The following is a 16789-nucleotide window of genomic DNA, read 5'->3' on the forward strand; positions in this document are numbered from 1 at the left end:
CCACTAAAGTCCTCTATTTGGACTAGCAAGTCCACCCAGAGAAATAAATAAGGTATTACTAATGTAGGAGTCAGAGCTTAGGAAACAAGGGCTCAGAGACCTACGGCTGGAAGCCAGGTTTCCAGACTCCCAGGCCAAGGTTCTTTCCTACGTGACCCTGCCCTAGTGCCTAGCAGGGCGCAGCCTTTGGCACCTGGGACAACCATGCATCCTAATCGAAGTGGGAGTGGAGAAAGGCCAGTGGCTGGAGCCTTGCCACAAGGCTCCAGAGGAAGTCGCCTTGGGTCCTAGTCAGGAGTCCCTTCGGGGCTGTGACAGGTGGTGGCGCGGATCGAGGCCAGGTGTCACTCGGTGGGAGCCCGGGAGCCGCGTGCCCCGCCCCGTCCACCGCCCGCGCCCTGGCGCCCCCGCGCGCTCGAATTACCTGCGGCCGTGGGCGGGGCCGCCCTTCCCGTCTGCGCCGGCTCTGGCCTCCAGCGCGCCTCGGCCGGGAAGTGGGAGCGAGAAGCGAGGAGGCGGAGACTGCGGCGGCTCCAGCCCGGCCGCGCTCCGAGCGGAGGGGCTGCATGGCGCGGCCGGCGCGGCTGTGTGGGCTGTGGGCGCTGCTGCTGTGTGCCGCCGCGAGCCCAGGAGCCGCGGCTACAGGTGAGTGTGGCCCCAGGTTGGTGGCAGCCACCCGGGGGACGTGGCTGGCAGGGACGTGGACCGGAGGGCAGGGTGCCTTGGGGTTGCGGGGGGGGGGGGGGGAGATTGTCGTGGCCAGGGTGTGTGCCAAGGTAGTTGCCACTTCGACGCCCTGTGATCGGCCGTCAGTCTTCGCCTCCGGTGCTGGGTCTCCCGGTTCCTTCTGGATTTGGGGGACTTGGGAGCTGGGTGGGGGTTTCCCAGGCGCGGTGGCTGGGGCGTCCGACTAGCCATCTCACTTCCCTTGCGTACTAGGGAAGAGCCAAGGAGGCTGGCATCTGGAGGAAGGGGACTGAAGGGAACCTAATTTTACCGAAATGACCCAAACAAGCTTTGCCTGTGAAGGGATGAGGGACCCAGGGGTGGCGACCAAGTCCTGGTGAGCTGGGAACTTCCCAGGGCTCCTTGCCCAGAGCCTCACAGATGCTTAGTTTGAAAGTGTGGCTTTGGCGATGGAAGTTCAAGGGAGCCTCTAAAGATAGATCTTAGTCCTAGTAGCAAAAGGACAAAAGGGTCAAGACCTCCTCTGGCGTTAAGAAATCCATTGAGAAGACCTGACCAGCATCTGATGCCTTCCACCTTTAATAAACCGTATATTGTGTCAGGGGGGAAATCTTAAATTTATGGAAAAGTTGTATACATTGTTTGGGAAGTTGCTCCATTGCCTTTGTGCTTATGAGCAACTTTTAACTAATGAAATTTGCAGAGCTGCTGTGAAAATCAAAGGTGAATGATTTCCTCATGGACTGGGCCTGGCAAGCATGGAGATCTGGGACTTTTAAAATAGGTTTTATTATTGCATCCACACACACAAAAACCAATTTGCTTAACGAATGTTTACCAAGTGTACTGTGCTTTGAAGCGAAAGCTGAAATGTTGTTAATTAGGAAACTCTCATGCTCTGTCAACAAAATATATGTAGTGTCTGTGACAGGCAGTGTTTCTAGGGGCTGAGGATGTCACAGCGCCATGAAGCTAGTTACATCATTGATAGAGGGTGTGTGTTTCGATGTGTTAAGTAAAATATGGTATGTCAGATACCACTAAAGTACTCCGGAGAGAAACAAGACAGGGTAGGGAGTTGTAAATGGCACAGAGTAGAAAGACTTTCCTCAAAGATTGGCATTTGAGTGAGCCCTGAGGTCCACTTACGTTTGTCTGTCAGTAATTGCCCTTTTTTCCTGGGATCCTGGAGAGGGTAGCTGAGGCTTCATGCAAGCTAGGTAAGTGCTCTAGGGCTGAGTCTCACCTCCAGCCTTTGATAATTATTCAAGTGTTTGCCTGCTTTGTTTCATGTTGAGCCATGCTCTGAAGGTTGACTTAGAATCTTAAGAGTGTACAGAATAATCTTTGTCTGTGAAGTATCTCTATTTCAGCCAAGGACAGCAGGTTTCTGTAGATATATAGGAAAACTGAAGTCCACAGACTTACCTAAGGTCACCTATCTCATTAGTGTCCTGATTTTCACGGTGTCATCCCAACACACTCCCTCCTACAGGTCCCTTCCCACACACACCTGAAACAACAGCTGGCCCTCTAGACAAGACTGTCAACCCTCGATGTATGGACTTATTTTTGTCATAATAGTTTGTTGGTACCTTAGACTACAGAAACTTTTCTCCTTTTAGAAATATCGAGAGAATTGCATTTGTGGTGTAGAAAGCATTTGCTATCTCTAGTTACTCGGAGGTTGAAGTTTTTAATGACTGACATTGGCTGTGAGACTCAAGGTTAGTCATTATCCCCTCCATCCATGACAGTGTTCGAATGGATGAAATGAAGAGATTGCGCTGTATATGTTTTAAACCACTGTTCTAATTGTAATTTCTGTGTGTGGGTGTTGAGAACTCCATACATCTTAAGTGCCTCTCTCATTTTGATCCTGCTGAATATTTAAAAACCGATTAGGTAACTAGTTTAGTTCAGTCTGTTTAGGGCAGCAGCTGAATCGTGGCTTTGCTTCATAACAGCTAGCATTTCCATGTCTACTGTCTGCCCAGCAGTTTTCTAAGTGCTTTACTTCTTTTTATTTAAAGTTGTATTTTGACAAGTCTCTGTCCCATGAAGCTAGTTTATACTGTTGGCAGAGCTGTGTGTTTCTTTGTGTTAAGTAAAATATAGTATGTCCAGTGCTACTAAAATACTATGGAGGGAAACATGGCAGGGTAGGAGGTTACAAATTTCGTTACTAGTTTAGTTCAGTCTGTTTAGCTCCACAGCCCACATTATGGCATGGTTTTAGTAACAGCTAGTCTTGAACTCCTGGCATGCAGAAGAGCTAGATAGGTACCTCCCAGGGTACCAGTATAGGACTAGTTGGGATCCATGAAAGTATATACACACTAGTCATTACAGAGAGAATAGTATACTAGAGACTGACTTGTAGTTTGACACATAATTGAAGTTTTGCTCTGTAGCCCAGGCTAGCCTTGAATGGACTCCCTGAAATTCTCCTCTTTCAGCCTCCTCCATGCTCAGACTATAGGTGTGTGCTACCATCCCCAATTTTAAGTGTTTCATTTCTGTTTCATTTAACCTGTACAAGCAGCCTAAACTTCAAGTGTTATCATGGGGGGGGGAGCACTTTTGTGTACAAGGAAGCTGAGGCACACTAAGGCTGAGATTCTTACCTAAACAAAGTCGAGGAGCTAGGCAACCTAGCAACCTGATTCCACAGGCTATGTCCTTAACCACTCACTACTCAGTACCTCTTTCAAAAGAAGTAAGAGGGAGTCTTGGCATGCAGAAGAGCTGCTTAGGTACCTCCCAGGGTACCAGAATAGGGACTAGTTGGGATCCATGGAAGTATATGTAGACTAATCAATCATATATTGAAGACTGGCTTCATAATGGCTGGAATGTGTAGTCCAAACAATAGGCATTCAGAAGAGAGGAAACGAAGTCTGGCAGTTTCACAGAGTAGGAAAAACTTGAGGTAGAGCTTCAGAAAGGGTAGACTTTGAATGGAGAAACTGTGTAGTGGAGATTAAGCAGGAGCAGCGATGAGGAAGCGGCCAGTCAAGGGCCTAGCTTGGTCAGAAGAGATACTGGTAAAGTCAATCTGCAAAACATCTATATTTGCTCTTAAACATCTCGATCAGGGCACAGTCTGAAGAAAAGCAAGCAAGGAGACTTGTCTGGGTAGAGGGAGCCATTGGAGTGTGAAGCTTAGTGGAATAGAAGGTGGCAGATGCCAGTCTCTATTAGAAACATGCACAGTATATATACACCTCCTATGTAGGATCACGACTTACTGGTGTCTTCCCACCTTGTAGTGTTTATGAGAGCATATTAGTGTGATTGGGGATGATTACGAAAGATGTAGCAAAAATTAAAAAAAAAAAGGCAGGAGTTGATGTGAAGAAAAAAGACAGATGACTCACGTATGACTCTTAGGATTTCCTTCACTTTTCCCGAAATCTGCATGCCTCTGCCAACTCTTGAGATTGAACAAGAGAAAGCAAATGCAATCAGTTAAACGAAGCACCTTACTGTAAAATGATTACTGATGACATTACCTCCTAATTCACACAGAATGTGGGGATAGGCGATAAACAGATGCACTTGGGGGTTAGCTAAAAGACCTACTTGGCTCTTGACCTCTCTACACTGCCCCTGTCTAAAGGTAGTGATCGTCTCCCAGTAAATGGTTGAAAGTCGATGTCAAAGGAAGGCAGAAGCAGTATGTGTTACGCCTCAGAGCCTATAGAAAACTAATGCAATTGTTTATTTTGTCTCTTAAGGAAGCAGCTAGTTCTGTAATACTTGTTCTGGGCAGAAACTGTTGTAGCACTTTACCTATTTTTTTTTTTTTTGAGACAAAGTCTGATTACATAGCCCCTATTGCCCTGGTATTTGTTACTTAGCCCAGCTTGGCTCCAAGCTCTTGGCAGCCTTCCTTCCCCCAAGCCTCTTGAGTGCTGGGATTGCAGGTGTGACACATTACCTATCTTAACTTGTTTAATCCTTACAGTCACCCTTTGCAATAGGTTACAATTAGGTTATGATTTTCAACCTTATGTTATGGGTGAGCAAGCTGAGGAGGAAGAGGGAGGTTAAGTAACTTGCCACACAGTAGTTGCAGAGCTGGGATGAGCTAGGCTCTTGAGCTGATGTCCTTAATCACTCCACTGCAGTGAAATCACCCAGAGCCCTAGAAGCTGTTCAAGTATAGTCACCGCTTTTGTGTGTATATGCCTTAGAATATTTATTACAAAATTCACATGGGTCATTATGTGCTTGCTATCTGGAGATTACATTTTAGCTTTTAGAGAGCTATGCACTGAACCCGAGGCCTCAGGAACTGTAGGAATCCTGAAAACAGCCTTCGTGTTAGATTGTGTGCTAATGTAGGTTCTCTGAGCATGCTTCAGCATGGTGTTTAGTCTGTTAGGTAATGAAATGCATTTTTCCCTTTTATAAGAATCATGCTTTCAGAGCAATGTCTTCTTTCAAAGCTAGGGCTTGTACCCAGGGCCTTGCATATATAAAGTAAATCTTCTATTACCGTATTGCCAACCTATTTAAAAAAATTTTGAGACAGCATTTTGCTAAGTTTCCCAGGCTAGCCTGAAATTTGCCATGTAACCCAGCCTGCTGTCTCAGTTTCCCAAGGAGATAAGATTGTGCTACCATGCCCAAATTGAAGTTATTATTATTATTATTATTATTATGATGATGATGATGATGAAGAAAAGGCGTTTATTTGGGTAGCAAAACGCCTGGTACGTGCTGCACCCCTAGCTCCAGTTTCTGAGTTTCTCAGATGTTTTTTTTCTGCATTAATTGGGATAATGTCATATTTCTTTCCCCTTTCATTGTGTTAATGTGGTCTATTACATTGATTAATTTTCCTATGTTGAGTCATCCTTCCAGGAATAAATCCCACTGGTCATGGTGTACAATCCTTTTGGTATGTTACTGAAGTCACTGTGTCAGCATTTTATTGAGGATTACTTGTCTGTTAGGATTTAGAAACAGGTACTGCAGGCCTCGTAGAAAATGGAAATGTATAGTATTGGCTTTTTAGATACTTGGTACAATTTGCCCATAAAGCCATCAAGTTTCGATTTTTTTTTCGTCAGGAGATAAATTTGATTACTGATTTAATATCCTTATTGCTTACAGATCTATTCAAATTATATGTGTGTTTGTGATTTCTTTTCAGTAAGTTTTGTGTTTCCAGGAATTTGTGCGTTTCATCTAAAGCATCAGATTTCTTAGTGTTGAGTTGTTCATACTTCTTTCTTATAATCCTGTTTTGTGTCTTAGAATCAGTAGTAATATACTCGTTTTCATTTCTGATGTTAGTAACTGTGTCTTTTCTTTACCTACATAAAGATTTGGGGAATTTTCACTTATTCTTTGCTTGAGTTGGTTTTCGGACAGAGTCTTAATGTAGCTCAGGCTGGTTTTCAAATGTGTTATGTAACGTAGCTGAGGAACTTGAACTGAGGAACCCTGAACTCCTGATCTAACCGCTTCTACTTCCCAGGTGCTGGGATTACATGTGTGCACCAGGCCTGGTGTCCTCCTTCTCTTTTCCCTTCCCACTCCTTTACTTGGTCCTTACTCAGAGGGAGTTGGTCCTCGGGTACTGTCCATTTCTTTTTGTGGGTCTCTTACTTGCCTGTAGCTTGCCAAGTAGGCTAGGTTGGCTGACCAGTGGGCCCCGGGGATCTGCTTGTCTCCACTTACTCAGGGCCAGGATTGCAATCATGTTTGCCTTGCCGTCTGAGCCACTGCCCCAGCCCCTTGTTATTTCTTAAATTTCTCTTTTTTCCCTTTTCTGTCCTCCTTTATCCCATCCCCCAATGTAGCTACTAGTCCAGTGATGGTGTCCCCCAGGTTCCTGAGGGTCTGTTTATTCTTCTTTAGTCTTAACAACAACAACAACAACAACTAAGCCCTGTTAGTGTTGCCTACAGCAACATGAGCAACCTACCAGGAGCCATACTGCTAAAGAAAAATGGCTCTCCCTCCGCTAGCAGCCACCAATGGCCAAGGGGTGGAGCCCCTCTACTACCCTTGTTGGAAATATTGACTGGCTTGATATTGTGCAGGTAACTTCTGTGTGCAGCCCCAGGGACAGACCTGACTGGGGCTTTGAGGGAGTGAAGAAAAGACAGACAGACACACGGACAGACAGCTAGGAATCAGTGGTCTGGGCTCTCTAATGGAGAAGCCACAGTACTCCAGAAGCTGTTTATTATATTGAATTGAATTGAATAGGAATTGAATTGAAGGTGGAGTTGCTGCACACATCTGAAGAAGTAGGCAGAGTTATTACATGCAGATGAAACGAGGAGGTGGGGTTATTATATATAGATAACCAAGGAAGCAGGGTTTATAGTATGCAACTGGATCAAGGAGACTGGTTTAGCTGATCTCAGTAGGAGCAGTCTTCAGGCTGTAAATATCTGGCAGGAGAAAGCTATGGTGAACATTTTCTGTATACACTGTCAACATCTACACATGGACCACAAGGGAAGGCTTTGCCATCTCTCTCTGGGTCTGAGGCTAGGGTCCTTGATGTGACTGTGCCCATGTCAACAACATACATTCACTCAGGCTGTCACATACGCAGGGCTTTCTCTGCTCCCTACAGACAACTGTAGGTGCAGTGAGTCCCTGAGTTTAATGCCTGTGCTGTGTAGAAGTGTTTCACAGCTTTTCTCTCCATCCTCCATCTTTTACATTCTTTCCATCCCTTGCCCCTTGGTCTCTGAAACTTGAGAGCCTTGATATAGATGTCTTATTTAGGGCTGAACACTTATCACTCATTCTCAGCACTTTGACAAATGATGAGTCTTCTGTGTTGACTGTGGACTGCTGCAAAAGGAAGCATCTATGAAAAAATATTGAGAGTAGGACTACTCTACAGGTATAAATATAAATATTTAGAAAGCAGTTCTACAATATGTCTAGCAAAACAACAGGAGTAGGTTATTCTGAGGGTATATGACTTCCTAGCTATGGGCTTTTGACCAATTTCACAGTATTAAGTGTGAATTCCCTCCTGTGGAGCAGGCCTCAAATCCCATGAGAGAAGAGTTGGTTACTCCAATAATGGTCACACTATTATTATTACACCAGTGGGAACATCTTACCTGACAGGTTGGTACTACAGCGTGCAGAGTCTAGTGCTATCGTCACAGAGGAAGTATCCAGATCAGTTCCATCTCCTTTTCTCTGTGTGCTGCAACCAAAATACATTGTGTCTTACCATCTGTCTCCAGTGGGAAATGAAAAGCAATGGTGGTATCCTGGGTTATTTGGTGGTTGGGGGTTCCGAGGCTTCCTTGATCAATAACTCATAGGGAGGTATCACACAAATGGCACTGAGCTTTCATTTAATAATCCATGTCTTCTGAGAGGAGCCTTGTCCAGAGTACCTCTGTTCAGACTGCTTTTATAATGTTATTCTTGTATTTATTGATTGTGAGAGGGGACAAGCATGCTGTCCAGCAGATGTGGGAGGTCAAAGGACAACTTGCAAGAGTTGGTTCTCTCCATCTACCATGTGGGTTCTGGGGTTGAACTTAGGTTGTCAGGCTTGACAGCAAGTAGCTTAACTTGCTGAGCCCTTATGCCAGCCCTCCTCCTTTAAAAAGTTCATATATATATATATATATATATATATATATATATATATATGTATGTATGTATGTATGTATAATATAGTATACATATGCTTATGAAATAGTGAGTTTCAGGAGTGTTTTTTCATACATCCCAAGTTCTTTTAGTTCTCCCGTCTCCCCTCCATCTCTGCTTAAGCCTTTAATGCCCGCTGTTCCCTGCCCAACTTGCTTTCCCACCACATACGTATGTTCTACTCTGCCCTCCCACCTCAGGGACTCTTCCCTATACTGTATCATAGGTCCTTTATGGATTCCTGGTCTCTGCAGATGCTCCAAATCAAACACACAAACCTACAAGTTCTATGCTGAAAAATCCCCATTTCTTTAGCCTTATCTTTCTGTTATTCAGACTCAGTAATTTTCATTGTGTTATATTCGAGTTGGCTGATTATTTCATTTGCTGATCCAATCTATTTTTAAATACCTCATTTCAGTTGTTTACTTGTGTTTTATCTTTTGGTGTTTGGCCATGAGCTCTGGCTGTCCTAGTCTCCACTCTGTGACCCAGGCTTCCTCAAATTCCTGGAGATTTCCTGCCTCTGCCCTTTGCACCCCAGGATTTCAGGTGAGAACCACCGTGCCTGGCTCAGTTATTTTATTTGGCATCTCCAGAATTTGGTTTTAGTTTCTTCTTAGGGTGTTGCTGTTTCTGTTTTGTTTATCTCTCTTTAGTTCTTTAAGCATCTTTAAGACATTTGTCTAGCACACTTCCCCTTTTCAGGGACAGTTTATCCTGATTGTTTTTCCTTTGACTGGCTCAGACTTGAGAGCGCACTTGCCTAGCATACACAAGGCTCTGGGTTTCATCCTCAGCACTGCCAAAACAGAAAAAAAAAAGAATACCCATACTTTACTATTTCTTTCTATGAATTGTGATTGGCTTTTATCAAAACTATATTATTTGAATAAAGTAATGTAGTAATCACAGAAAGCAAATTATTTCCTAGCTCCAGGGTTTTTTCTGTCCCCCACCTTTTTATTAGTGCTTTGAGAATTTCATACAATGAGTTTTGATCATCCCCCCAACTCCTTCAAGATCCACATCCCCTTCCCTAACTATCTAACTTTGTGTCTGTTTTTCACCCATCAAGGCCAATTTCTGCTGCTCATATATTCATGGAGTGTGATCAACATACTAGGGCAACACTCTTAAAGACAACCGACTTGTCCCTGTGCCCAAAACTAGCATCAGTCACCAATAGCTCCTCAGCTAGGGCTGGGACTTTATGTCCACCTGCACTCTCTGTCCTTTGATTTGGTCTAGTTTGAGCTTGCTTGGGCTTGTGCATGTTGTCCCAACCACTGCGACTTCATATGTGCAGCCACCCTCTTATGTCCTGAAGACACTCTTTCCTCATATTCGCACAGGGATTTCTGTTTTGATCATCTCTCTGTGTTTGTTTTTATTATTGAGACTGTCTCTGAGGTTTTCTTAGGTCTTTTTGGAAGCTTTCTCTTTAATCTTCCTCATGTATGCAGCTATTTTTAAATGTCTTGACTTAATGTCTAGCTTCCACAAAGGAAAAAAAAAAGGAAAATGAGGAAGAAAATAAAGTACCAATGTAAATTTCCTGAAAGCCACTCTGCTAGAAGAGGAAGGAGTTCCAACAACTTGGCCATGGCTCTTGTGTCTTTGCCTCTTTCGTTTGAAGTAGCGACTAGTGATCAGAATATAGGTCTCAGATATTTGGAAGGCAGGGTTCTCTTTGCCTACTCTTGACAAGCTTTCTGTCAACTGTCCCAGGAACACATTCACATTTGTCTGCCCAGGGTCAACTTTCAGTAACCATTGCTGTGTGAAAGGTTAACACTGACCAAAACTTGATTGAAACTACCTGCAGTTTTCCTGGTCCATTCCTTTATCTGGAAATTGCAAAACTTTCAGCTACATCTAGGGTTTCTAAATAGTCATACCAAACACATTCTTTTTCTTTTCCTTTCCCTTTTCCTTCCTTCCCTCCCTTCTTTCATCCCTTTTTCCTTCTTCCCTTCTTTCTTTCTGAAAAAGATTCATTCTGTAATCCAGGCTGGCCTTGAATTTGTGATAATTCCCATACCTCAGCCCCCCTAAGTGCTGATATGATGTGCATGAGCCACATGCCTAGTTAGGCTGTCTTCATATTGCCTGGAATCTGCCATTCAGCATGCTGTCAACATGATGGTGTGTGGGGGGTGGCGGCGGGGGGAGCATATGCTTTAGACAGGATCTAGCTGTTAGCCCAGACTGGCCTGGAATTCACAATGTAGCCCAGAGTGGCCTGAAAATCAGGGCAGTTTTCTTTCCTTAGCTGTCTGAGTGCTGGGATTATAGTTTACCAGATTCAGTTCAGTTTTTGTCTAGGTGGGATGTTTCCTGTTCTGTAGCCCCTCCACCACCACCAGCATCCACATATAGTTTTTAAAGTAGAGGGGATAGAAAAATCTCAACAGTTATGAAGCAGCCACAAGGGACAAACCAAAACAAAAAGGGAAGGCATCTGATAGTCCTAAGTAGCTTACAGTGCAAACCAGTTAGATTGGGCTAAATAGCATTTCCAAACAGATGAGAAAAGTGAATCTCATTTGGTGAGGTTAGAACTAGGGAAGACTTTTGATTGACTTCAAGTATAAATAAGAAGCTAAGGTAGAAGGGTTGATGTGAGTTTTAGGTCAGCCTGGGCTACATAGTGAGTTCCAGGCACCTGAGTTTGAGCAAGACACTATCTCAAAGAACAAACAGAAAGAGCAGCAAAAATGGTGGGGGTTAAACATCTTAATTATCTTAAATATTAGAATCCAACAGAAGTAACAATAAATAAATAATGGTTTTCTTGTTTTTATTATCAGGGCTTTAATTTTTATGGGGGAGGTAACTGGATAGTTAGAGTGTCAGGAATTGATAAGCTACGGATTTATGTTCTGCTAAAATTTGTTTCTGGAAACTGCAGAATAAGGGAGATAATCCTAAACTAGATTGTGGCCTCTAAAATCCTAATTGATGGAACTTACCATGCAGCTTGCACTGACCTCAAACTCAACAGTGATCCCCCTGCCTCAGTTTTCTGAGTGCTGGAATTACAGCTATGATCTACCAAAGCCAGCTACTAGCTCAGTTTAAGACATTGGGCTAGGAATTCCCTGCTTCTAAAGGCCTTTGCATGCTCAGGGCTGAACCCTTCCCAAATTGGGCCCTGGGAAAAGCTTATCAGTAGTTGTGTCAGGAGGGGGAGGCAATATTAAGATTCAAGGACTTTTATAGGCTGCTGCCCAGTTAGTGGCTATGTATGTATTAAATGACTGTTAGGAAAACCTCAATTACATAGTGCCCGTGGGGCCGGTGTTTGGGACTGATGGAGTTTTGTAATAGTATGATAAGACACTATAGCTATAGTACTTAAACCATCATTTTAACAACATCAGTTATTATTTACAGCGCTGAATTAGAATCTAGAGCTTGGCAAATTATAGGCAAGTGTACTGAGCTATATACCCTTAGCTCCGAAACAGTTATTTTTTTGCTTTAGTTTGTTATTTTTGTTGTGGTTGGCCTTGGTCTTGTTTTTGACATGGAAGTCTCCATATGCAGTGCAGGCTAATGCCAATTCAAGATCCTTCTGCCTCCACCTCCCCAGTGCTAGGATTGCAGGTAGGTCTACCATGTCTGGCTGGGTTTTTAAAATGGCTTTAATAAACTTGGTTTTGCAATGTTTGCAGAAGCATTGTAAAGAAGAGCTGAGAATTCCTCTACACTCCCACCCAGCTTCCCATGTGGGACTTTGGTAATCCTGGGCTTAGAAATTCTTGGGCAAGTTTGAGACACTGTTTCAGTTTCTGTATGTTCCCTTGCCTCTCCAGCTCCAGCTGCTTAGTGTCAGTTCCCAGGGGGGATCAGGGTGCTAAATCTCTCTCAGTACTTCTTTGGAAAAGCTATAACAACAACAAACAAACAAAAACCCACCAAGGACTAAAACATGTTGCTGAGCACAACTGAAGAACACAGTTGAAACTGAAGTTTGCAAGTACACAAAAGAGCTGAGTAAACTGTCTAGATTGAGTGTGGGGAACCCCAATATCCTGGAGGAAGAATCTTGGGAATACTAGTATTTAAGAGTCTATCATGGTGATGCCTGCCTTTAATCTCAGCACTGGGAGCAGAGAGGCGGGTGGATCTCTGTGAGTTAAGTCTGGCCTGGTCCATATAGCCATAGCAAGTTCCACGCCAGTCAAGGGTACAGAGTGAGATTCTATCTCAAAAATAAAATAAAATAAAATAAAGTCCATAGGCTTCTTATTCATGGGCTTCATATTTGCTGGTCAATTGCCTATAGATTAACAAAAAGATGAAGAATAGAAAAATCTAAAAATATTACATCTGTGCTGAACATGTTATAGTTTAGTTTTTCTTGTCATTATTTTTCTGAACAATGCAGTATAACATTGATCTATGTACCATTAAAGTATATGGAAGGATGTACATGGACTATATGCAATCCTACAAGGAGCCTTTGCAAATTTTGTTACTCACACGGAGCTCTGAAATAGACCTCCCATGGATACTAAGGAAAGAATATATTATATTTATTATATTTAATTAAGTATGTGGCCTGGGAACTGGGAATGTAGCTCACTGACAGAGACACTTCCTGTGCTCAAGGCCCTATGTTCTATCCCTAGAAAGAAAGAAAAGATATGGGCCATGGTGGTGCATACCTGTAACTATAGCAATGAGAGGTGGAGGGAGAAGATGGACAGTGCAAAGCCAGCTATATAGTAAGTTTGGGGCCAATCTGAACAGAAACAGTCTCAGAAAAGAACGTGACTTTAATGCCACATTATCCAGGTTATAGTCAGTGACTGACTTCCTTGTGCATCAGATACTTTTGCTGTTATTATTTTTTTAATTTCAAAATGTAGGTGTATGTGTTTGCTTGCACCTCCAAGGGTGTGTTCTCTTCTTCTACCTCGGAGACCCTGGAGATTGAACCTGAGGTTACCAGGCTTGAGTGAGATACCTTGACAGCCTGTTTTTCCCTTTTCCTTTCCATTCCTTTCCTTTCTTCTTTCTTTCCTTCATTTCCTTCTTTCTTTTTCTTTTTCTTTTATTTATTTTTTTTTGAGACAGCCTCAGTCTGTAGCTCATTTTAGCCTTGAACTTACTATGTAGCCCAGGCTAGCCTTAAACTCAAATCTAGGCTAGCCTTAAACTCAGTGCAGTCCTCTTGCCTCAGGCTCCCAATTGATAGGGTTGCAGATGTGAGCTACCACACCCAACTAGTCACTGCATCATTAAAATGAAACCAACAGTAGTCCCTATTTCCGAAGTGTCTGTGAAGATTTTCCGTAATATGTGTAAAGTGTAACCATGTCTGTCTCAGCAAATGTTGGATGTTGTTATTTCAGCCTGCTATTGGCCTTGGCCTCTCGGATGTGGGAGAATGGTTTAAATGAACCGTTAAAGATTCTGGCTGTCATTGATAAATGTTTACCTTATGTTTGATTTGAACAGAATCTCAGCCACCTGTGACAAATTTGAGTGTCTATGTTGAAAACCTCTGCACAATCATATGGACGTGGAGTCCTCCTGAGGGAGCCAACCCCAATTGTAGTCTCAGATATCTTAGTCATTTTGATGACAAACAAGATAAGGTAAGTTTGCTAGAACATGTGCCATTGCTGAGGTAAAGTGAACAAATACTATAAATCAAAGCAAAGCGTAAGTCAAGTTCTCATCTTCAAAGTGGGGATTTTATTTGAAGTTCTTCTTAAATTTCCACTGGGGAGAATTATAGAAACAGCTATTGACAAAATCAAACATTTGAAAATATTTGTTAATTAGTGATGATTGAATATAATTGGTTGTTCTGATAGAAAACACTAGATATCTTTGTGTATTTGGTGCCCAGTAAGTAAGCAGGTCCATTATTGCTGAGTTTGTTCTTATGTTCTTGTACGTAGCTCGATCTTCTTGTATTTATATGACCCTCCATTTCAGAGCATTTTCACATTTAGCATCTCATCACTCATGTATACAGATAGATATGCAAGAACTTTTGGTTTAAAAGTAAATGCCATGGGGAAATAGAAAGATGAAATGTTAGTGGTAGGTAGGTTTACATTTCCTGGTTCCTGAGGAAGATAACAGAGCAGAAATGTAAACCTTGTCTGTGAGAAGTAGTCAGTCAGCTGACAACTTAAATAATTTTTGATGGCAGGATTGGATAATTATGTTCTTTTTTTTTTTTTTTTTGGTTTTTCGAGACAGGGTTTCTCTGTGTAGCTTTGCGCCTTTCCTGGATCTTGCTCTGTAGACCAGGCTGCCTTGAACTCACAGAGATCCACCTGCCTCTGCCTCCTGAGTGCTGGGATTAAAGGCATGCGCCTCCACCGCCTAATAATTAGGTTCTTTATGATACCGCTATTCAATTGTTTTGTGAGTCTGTATCTTCTTTCATTGTGTATGATGAGAGAGGTGTTTGGGGTTGAACTTGTCCAGTATTTTGAGGAGGTGATACTGTCTAGACCTCCTGGAGTTTACCACTGTGAGGCTTCAAATGAATAGCAAGAGCAATGTTCCTCTTCCTGTCCTTTGGATGCAACCACAGTATCATCAATATGGCTGTACATAGCACCTAGCCCCTAGGCCTATTAAAGAGGGGGGAGCTTAGGCAGAAGCCCAGTGCTTCCAACTTCCTACATGACACCAAGTCTGTAGGTTGTTTGCAGCCTTCACAGAGAGGCTTATCAAGATATGAGAGATCTGCAGAGAGGTTTGTTTTTTAAAGCAAACGATTGATATCACTCTACCATTGTTTTATCCATGTCCATTAACTCTCCAGTCTGGCAAGTAGAAGGCAGATCTGGCAATACATTTTAGGTTATCTTTCATCACCAAGAGATAGGGAAGTCCCGCTGGGTGAATAAATCAAAGGCCCTTCAGTCCAGGCATGCACAGAGGCATAAGCTGAGGCTGGCTCCCTTTCCTGCTGGGAAAGAACTCTTTAGTCAGGAAAGGTGTGATGGAGCCAAGTGAGCAGAGCCAAGTGAGTGTTCATTGTCAGGGAGATGGGCTTGGATAAATTTTACACAAAGGCCAGATTCCCAGAGGGTGGGAGGAATTTAGTTTACTTGTCTGATACAGGAAGGCATGTTTCACTTGATGATCATTAGTATTTAGGCTTCCTATTTTATTCATATCAATTTAATATTACATACCTCAAAATTGGAGATTTTCTTTTTGAGGCAGGACCTTTTGTATCTCAGGCTGGTTTCTGTCTCATTATGTAATAGAGGCTAGCCTTGAGCTCCTGGTTCCTCTGCCTGTACGTCCCAAGTGCTGGAATCACAGGCAAGCACCATCATAGAAAGAAACTGTAAAACAATTACCTTTAAATATTTGTTTTATTATTCATATGCCTAGAAGATTCAAGTCCATGTTTGGAATTATTTTTTAAATTTAAAAATGCTAGCATAATAAAACTTTTTAGCCTTCTAGCTGGAACATGATCCTAATTTATGATGTCTAAAAAAAAAAAGTTATTTTAAATAAAAAGCATCATTGAACCCAGGTACCACACTTTTGAGATAAGTACTGTACCACTGAGCTACACTCCTAGCCCTAATTTATGATGTTTGTCAATACATTTTTCCCTTGGTGTCCTCAGAGAATGACTGCATCTCTCAGATGAGAATTAGGAAGAATCCTTGGGTCAGCAAGGCTCATTTAGCAACTTGTATTTGGTAAAGTAATGAAGTTGGTGAGACTTACATTGGAAGCCTTCCTGCCATCATTATCACACTCTCGAGGGCTGGTCTTGAGCTTCACAGGCTTGGTCTGAGAACTCTCTTCCTCAGTGTACAATCATAAAACGATGCAGCATTCCAGGAAGACTTCTGTCAGCACTGTACTTCTCATCCCGGTAGGCAGAGCCTATATGGAGAGCCAAATGATAAGTAGATTTCTTGGCAAGGAATCAAGAATTCCTTGTGAAAATTTCCTTGGCTAGGAATAGCGGGAGGTCCCACTGAGGATAACCATCATTTTGCTGGATTCTCCATGTCCAAGTTGTTAAGTCACCACCTCCTTTCTCTGAGCCAGGATTTTACTTGAAGAGATCTATTTTTTTATGCCCTACTCCCCCACTTTTCCAGAGTCCTGTCTTAATTGTCCTTAAGAACTATTCTGTCTCTATATGCATATCTTTCTTCTGATACATTCATCATTGATTTGTTGGTGACTTCCTGAGAGTATCCTCATGTCTTTGTTTCAGAGGTGACTAGAGTTTCCCCCATGCAAAATGTCACACACACTAGCTGCTTGGGGTGGTAGATTAAGGGACGTGACCATTTCTCCCCTCTTCATGGCCACCAGGAAATTATGAAAGGAAATACTATGGGAAACTTGAGTCAGAAACTGTTACAAAACAGGAAGTGCTGTCTTTGGAATTCTGATTAAAATCAGCTTCATTCTTACTCCTCTCACTTTT

At 42.7% G+C, this 16789-nt stretch overlaps 1 protein-coding gene across 1 annotated transcript in view; it reads left to right on the forward strand.

Moving 5' to 3' along the window:
- The first annotated feature begins 321 nt into the window (after positions 1–321).
- Il13ra1 (interleukin 13 receptor subunit alpha 1) overlaps positions 322–16789 on the forward strand; it is a 62553-nt gene continuing 46085 nt past the window's right edge. The window contains exons 1-2 of the mRNA XM_036174575.1: positions 322–645; positions 13813–13952. Of these exons, the coding sequence (XP_036030468.1) occupies positions 567–645; positions 13813–13952 (219 nt within the window). The 5' untranslated portion in view covers positions 322–566. The remainder of the gene's footprint in view (positions 646–13812; positions 13953–16789) is intronic.

This window comes from Onychomys torridus, chromosome X (genome assembly GCF_903995425.1).
Source record: "Onychomys torridus chromosome X, mOncTor1.1, whole genome shotgun sequence".
In the NCBI taxonomy this organism is placed as follows: Eukaryota; Metazoa; Chordata; class Mammalia; order Rodentia; family Cricetidae; genus Onychomys; species Onychomys torridus.